General features: G+C 33.2%; 1 protein-coding gene across 1 annotated transcript; it reads left to right on the top strand.

Annotated features, from left to right (window-relative positions):
* Positions 1-2594: 2594 nt before the first annotated feature.
* LOC140837220 (ACD11 homolog protein) lies at positions 2595-5490 on the top strand. Its single transcript, XM_073203298.1, has 5 exons — positions 2595-2864; positions 2974-3223; positions 4010-4182; positions 4407-4552; positions 5121-5490. Exons 1-5 carry the CDS (start codon positions 2689-2691, stop codon positions 5225-5227), a joined length of 852 nt encoding a protein of 283 aa, XP_073059399.1. The 5' UTR covers positions 2595-2688; the 3' UTR covers positions 5228-5490.
* Positions 5491-7776: the final 2286 nt, after the last annotated feature.

The raw sequence follows: 7776 nt of genomic DNA, 5'->3' as shown, positions 1-7776 counted from the left end.
TCGTTGAACAATATAATGTAATATCTTTTTTGATAATATATATAGTTTATTATATTAAGTTCAACCCCCCCAAGCTCTAATTCCTGGATAACCAAAATAAGAGATCCGTCTCACAAAATACGACCCGTAAAATCGTTTCACACAAGTTTTTGCATTCACTACGTACGGTGACACGTATAGAACTCCAGTTAATTATCTGGCCCGACTCGATCATGTTGAAATCCTTTATTTTATTTAATAATCAACCCTTCAATCAACCAACCCGATTATTCTTAACTGAAATTAATTAGATTTATTTTCATCAAGTCCATATGAACTTTTAGTCACCGCCTAAACCCACACGTAAAAAACCGAATTTTATTTCTGGCTGATTGTATTATATGATGATCGACGTCTTCAAAGCTATATTTAACTATCCTATAATTTGTTTATACCAAGAAAATATTATATAATTCTGGGATTAGTTATATTTATTAAAATAAATTTCTCTATTTATTTTTCCCATCAATTTCAAAATAATAAGCAATCACTATTGTCCAAAGATGGTATTATAAAGACAATATTATCCTATATGGAACTCAAATTGTTCTTTAAAAACACTTTAATTATTCTATAATAATTGGTCCACAATAGTTAATTATTATTTCAAGTTTTTCCACGGATTATACAAGTCAATCCTCTAAGGTCAATGCACTAAACATACACGCAATGCGCTTCTTTGACCTAGAACTGATTCGATTTTCATAAGAATCAATATCAGAAAAGAAAAAATTCTAGATTTGCTTCACTAATTTAAAAGTTCTAAAGAAAATTCCTACATTATTCTTTCTGATGTTATTCCCCAAGTCTGCTAGTAATTGAAAGCTACAATATATATTTTTTTTTAAAAAAAATTCAGAAGAACCATCATTTTCAATTCAAGATTTTACTACCAAAATTTAATCAATAACTAGTACAACGACGCACGCGTTGCGTGCTTGTACGATATGTTTTTATAGTTTATTTGATTTATATTTAAATGAAGATCAAAATATATTTATAAGAAATAATGAGTGGCTACATTATAATTTTGATATATGAATTAAAAAATAAATTAAAAAAGAATAAAAAAGACCCAAGCAAAAATTGAACCTACAACCTCATGATTAAGAAACATATGCTTTATCCACTAAACTAAATGTGACTTGCTTTTATTTTTTAACACTATATATAATTAGTAATGTAGAGAATTGGAGTGAAGGGTATTTTAGGTATTTTAAAAAACAGACCAAGGAAGTTACTCTAACCTACTCAACCTTAATAAATAGTAAGAGATGACTTGGAAAGGATGAAGAGTGGGTCATAGACGGTTTCCTTTGACTTGGAAAGGATTGAGAATGGGACATAAACGGTTTATGTTGATTCAAAATTTGAGAAAATGTTGTATCATTATCTAGAATACAGATACTTTTATGAGACAATCTTACGAATCAATTGTTAGCCAAAATGCTAAAATTCGAAATATGAAAGCAACAATTATATAGCAGTAAACGAAAGAAGGATTGTGTCGATACAGACAGAGCACTAAACAAAAGCAGTGTGTTACTAGAAGCATACATATCGAGTATGTAAAACAGTAGGAAACTAATAAATCAAACTGAGATCTGTACGAAGTACAATATCCTTAAAATAGATTTGTCTTATCCAAAGTTGCTTCGAGGATCAGGAAGGAAACCGTTTCTCGTAATAAAACGACAAAACTGTACATCAACTTAGCACGAAGTAACTATACCGACGAACTGAAAACGTACCTTCATTTTATCACCAAAACTTAACGGAGCCAAATACAAAACTAACAATATGAAATGCAAGAAAATGCTTGAATGAGAACTTGAGTGTGTTTGTAAAAAATATAATTTATATTTGGATTGAGAAAATGAACACACTATTTATAAGTTCCAAAATGCAAATCAAAATTTATACGAGATTAATTAACTCAATTAATCTTACAATTAACTCAACAATATGAAGAACCAAATGTCTTCCATTAACTCAAGAATGTCGAAAGTCAAAGACACTTCCACAGTAATGAGACACAACTAACTCAAAAAAACATGTAGAGCCAAAAGACATTCTCACATTCATGAGGCATAATTTTCTTTCAAACTTTAAATTTAAATGAAATTTCCAACATCAATTTTGTGAAACAGATCTCCAACCCGACCCTGTTCATGAAAAATATTAATTTTTATGTTAAAAGTGTCACTTTTCTTTATAAATATGGATCGGGTCAATTCGTCTCATTTTCACATATCTATATACCTGAGACCGTCTATACTTTCAGCGAGAAGAATTTTTTTTGACATGCAAACTAAATATTTATTACTTAACAAAAATTGATACTTTTGTGAAAAATAATAATTTGGATATAAAAAACAATATTTTTCATGAATCGAATACTTGCCTCTTAAGTCGGTATCCTTTACACAATATTTATTAATGATATAATTAATAAAAATAATAATTTTACAATAAATAATAAAAGGGAAATTCCAATATTCTCAATTTGGAATAAAGGAATATGAAAAGACTTGATGAAATAGGTCAAACAGATGTAATATAACGACTTTTCCTTCGTTCAACACGGCGCCAATTCACTGAAACGAAAACCTCCACGTACAGCAGTTTCGTGGCGGCCCGCAGGCCCGAATGCCTTCCCCGATTACCCGTTTAAATTGGAATTTGCATTTGATCGCCCTTAGTTATTGTTCATCAAAGATTTGCATTTTGTTTAAGGGTACACCGCAAGATTCGCGAACCCATTTAACAATGGCCCTCAAATTCCGTTCCCTTTTTTCAAGATCAGAGAGATCGTACAAAGAAAAGTAAGTTTTTGAGACACCCTTTACTTCGTTTTTGTTTCTTTTTTCTCCAACTCCGATAATTTTGAATGATCATTCTAAGGAATATGAGAATATGTCATGGATTTTGAAGGATGGAACGGGACTCTGCGAGGAATTCGAAGGATGATGATTATGATGATTTCGAGGACGCCGCCTCCGAATTGACGCCGTTGTCGGCGGTTGCGGATTCATTTGATCAGCTTTCGGCGCTACTGAAGTCTAAGGGCTTCAATCACGATCTTGATTTGAAGACGTTCTGTGATGCGTGTTCGCATGTTTCGGTTCTTTTTGGTAGTTTGGGGATTGCTTTTAAATTTGCTGAATTGGAGTATGTTTCTAAGGTTGGTTGTGTTCCATTGATCTGAGTTTTCTTCCAATTATTAGGGCTTGTTTATGTTCGAACGCTAATTAATTGCTGATGATGTGCAATTGCATAAGATATATGTTGACGTTTGTGTGAAACTTAACTGCATATATGATATATGTATTTGAGCGTTATGAATTCAAAATTGTACCATTCTTCCAAAATGTTAAGTACCAGTTTAGCATCCGGTCGTGGATTTGCTAATTTTCATGATTCAAGAACTTGATTCGGTTCTTAAAAACTCGAATATGTTCTTTGTTTATTGAGTCATTCTCCTTTGGAAGATATTGAGGTATATTGGATAGCAATCTGTTAATTACCTAATAATCATCTGAATTTGCTTGTAGAAACCATGGAGTTTTGTTAAAGCTGGTGGAGAACTTGTTTATTCTTAAATTAGTATTTGGTGACTGTTAAAAGTATATTGAGATTGTATAAAGGTTATGTATTCTTGCAGTAGTGGGTGGAAACATCAATAGACTCCAAAAGTTCTTTAACTTGGAAAATTACGTTTCATCGTTTTATTCATATTGGTAATGCTTCCCACTGGGAAAATATGAAGCCATCATTTTGCTTAAATTCTTGCAATTATATGATATTCACCAATTACCGAGGCTTTGCTTGATAGCTTTTGATTTAGTCAATTATATCATGTATGCTCTCTTTTCAGATGAGAGAACCTTGGACCATATCTGTTATTTGCCTTCATTATCTTTTTTCTGAAGGTGACTTTTGTGATATTTGTATGGCTAATTCTTTTCAGGTAAGCGATCTAAAAGAAGCAGCAGCTAGCTATGGGACGCTAAATAATATACTCCACATTGATGTGCTAAATGACACGGTGAGGACATCGGGAAGTCTTTCACGCAATTTACGCAGAGTTAGGCAGGGTCTTGATCTCATCAGAGCTCTATTCCAAAACTTTTTGTCATCAGAGTATGTTTTACTCCTTCATTTTATTTTGTGCGTTATAATAATCATTTCATGGTTTTGAAACAATGTCTATGTTGGTTTTTTCGAGCTTTACAATTTTCCTGATTCTTTCAGTTTGAGCTTTCCTGCTGATTGCCTAGCTGTCATATTGCTCTGTGTTTCTCGATGCTCCTTCAATTGTAAAAACTTAGCAATCTTGCAATCTATGCTATGCTTTATACGTACAGCTATTACTGCTTAAAAGATGCTGCTTCGGAAGCTTACACAACAACATGTGCGATGTATCACACATGGGCGGTTAGGACTGCTGTTTATGCTGGGATGTATGCCCTGCCGACGAGGGACCAGCTGCTTATCAAGTTGAATGAAACTGGTGAGTTTACACACGGATTCTGCCTTAAATTATTTCTAGTTTTATATTTCGTGAAGATCGATAACTTTGAGGTGCTCTTTTTGCAATTCCAAAACAATAAAGTAGCCAAAACTAGTCGCACTAATTGAAGTAAATGGCTATTGTTACTAGTTAGCATGATTAAACAACTCCAAGAAAGACACGAAAATGGTTGATATTTGAATGAGTGCAGTTTATCACATCTTAAACACTATATTTGTAGGTACCCTGTCAAAAACTGATCAGTTTGCCTTCCTGATGCATGATTGAGTATTATTTTTTAATTTATTTTATAAAACAATGTATTTTGCAATGAAAGATGTTTAATTTCAGTCTCTAGATGGAACATCTATTTTCATAAGCCTGGAGACTGGTGGCATAGATCATCTTGGTTTCTAGTCTTTTCTCCATGAGCTCAAAGATAGTTCACAGGATTCACAGTTTTCTGGACACAAACAGGACCATCGATGGAATTTGTGTGATGGTTATGGATGTTACTAGTTTTATGGATAAACTCTAACGGGTTAGTGTTATTACATCATTTCTACAGATGAGTCTGCCGAGAGGGAAATGCAAAGATTCATAGATGCCTCACTGCCGATCATAGAATACATCGACAACTTGTACATTAGAAGAAATATCAGCTTGGATTGGTAAATTTTTGTCTCGTCTCAAAATTTCTGCAGCCTCATACTCGAAGGGATAAAATACATCATGTATTCTATATCTGGCTACGAATCAATCCAAGATCAAATTATAATGCTAGAAAAAACTAATGTCTTTGTGCAGTTGTCGCTAAGCATACAAGATTTATAGCTTCAATAACATTATTTTTAGCTAGAACTTTTAGATGTTACAATAGTGATTATTATTTTGGTGTATGTATGACCTATTACACCTGGAAATCTTAGTTTCTGTTTTATCTTTAAACATAACTACCGAAAAGATGACAAAAGAAGCAGCTTATTCTGTCTTAATTGAACCTCAAGGCTCGTTTATGTTTTAAATGTTTAAAAATATGAAAATCACGTGTAAAATTAATTGTATTTAAAACTATGTGTTATGATTGAACTAAAATTTAGAGGGGAGTGAATAAATTTTGCCAAGAATATTTCAGTTGGATTAACAATACTGAAATTTGATTCTTGTCGGTAAGGTTTTTAGCAAGTCAATCTGTTGACATGTGCAGAAGTATGCTTGCTGAAAATGGTTGAACAAATGACTCAATAAAACTTGGTGTAGTCAACTGAATGCGAAATTGTTTCCTAATGTTCAGAGATTTTAATACTCCTACATCATCCCTTCTTCTTCACGAAAAGATTGCACTAAAAGACTTTGTTAATTACAGCAGTTTGATATCACCCACTTCAGCAGGACTTAAACATTGTCTCACTAAAACTCTGATGTAAAGAATTTTGAGAAGTGAGACTTCTTACTTTCAATTACAAATAGTACTGAAAATTTCAAAGCACAAATGTAATCTTTGAAGTGATCTGATAATGAATCATCTGAGTGTGCTGATTTTCAGTTGGACTTTAAAATCTCTATCTAGAGATTGTCAATTTTCTTTATATGATTGAAAGTCGAAATTATGTCTTGATTCAAGTTGGTTAATCTATTTATGCCTTCAATTGGCAAAGGTAACATTTTCCAAATATATCGTTCATGACCGTGGATGTCCTTGTTGCCATGTCGTCGTCCTTTCTGATATATGCAGAATTCTGACTACAACTTTGAACTTTAATCACTGATCGATGAAAATGGAAAGCTTTATCAGTTGACTCTGATCCTTAATCAGTTATCAGACTAATTTATTAAAAAGTGAAAAGATTTTATTTTGAATAATAGATTTTCGGTGGATCTAAATCAATCGACAATTTAGCTCACGATATTCTTCATACTGATTTATCGGCTAGATTATTAATTAGTTAGACTACTGAGTTCAGTTTACCTTTAGAATTCACTTTGTTTCCAATTACAAAAACTAAAATATTCCAAAAATTCGACATTTTTGATGTTTGACAAAATAATGTCAAAATACTGAATTCATTGATTTTCAACAATATGTACAACTGAACTAACTGATTAATCTAATCGGACTGATTATCTTCTATAATGAGTGGTAGATTTCTTTGTGGCTCAGTAGATGATCTAGGCTAACTAAAACTAGTTGACTTCTTCTCCTCCTCCTTTTTGTCAACACCAGATTGTGGCTTCAGGTATGCGAGAATGGAGGCTAACTAAGATCTAACATCATCAATCTTTTCATGGAAATTAGCCTGAACATCTTCTATCTTGGTGCAAAGCTGAAAGTTATTGGCTTGAATTTGCACACCAAGATGAGTAGCAGTGGCTGCCTGTTTCTTTTTTATTTGTTCCATTCGACTAAATATATCAATCATACTTCTGGAAAGTTCTGACACATCTTTGAGCATTTTGTCTTTGAATGATTATAAGGCTTCTTCTGTCTTCAGATTAATTCTTTAAGGATTGTGATAGAAGAGTAGATATCAGTGAAGCTAGAGCTTATATGATCTGATCCAAGGTTGTTTCATCAGTTAGATCTAGATCAGGAGAGGATGACTCTACTGGAGGCATCTCTTTGGAGGAGGGACCAGCCAATTCAAGAGCTAGACTGCTAGAAGTTCCTGCTTGATCAATCAGTAATATTTATGAAGCAGCTGTATCTTCTATAGTCTGACTGATTTGTTCTACTGACACTGGATCATTATGCTCAGTTATTACCGCTTCAATTGTCTCTTGGACAAGCTCTCGAATAAAAGCAGTTTCAGTTGATTCTAATATCAAGCTATCCTTAGATGATGTGCTATCTTCAGTGGAGTAAATTGAAACAACTTTCTTATTTGGTGAAGGGGCAAGAAGTGTGATGAGCGGCAAATCGTCCTCATCATCTTTAATTTGTTGTTTTGCAATGGATTGCAAAACTTCGTCAGCAATAGATAGAGCAAAGGTCCTCGTACAGGAGGAATGACTGACTTGTCGGGCAGTTGGGTTCTTTTGGAATCATTTTTATGTGGCTTCTTTGATGCAGGATGAACTGAAAATCCTAGGTCCATATCTAGTTGATTGATCACATATATATCATCAAATGCAGTTGGGCCATATGGGTCATATTTAGATATTTGTTCGGTACAAATTGTAATCCGCTTTTGAATCTTGAGAAGATCCAGAAGGTAATCTCGTCA

Source organism: Primulina eburnea, chromosome 7 (genome assembly GCF_022965805.1).
Source record: "Primulina eburnea isolate SZY01 chromosome 7, ASM2296580v1, whole genome shotgun sequence".
NCBI lineage: Eukaryota > Viridiplantae > Streptophyta > Magnoliopsida > Lamiales > Gesneriaceae > Primulina > Primulina eburnea.
This window is presented reverse-complemented; position numbering and strand designations above follow the sequence as displayed.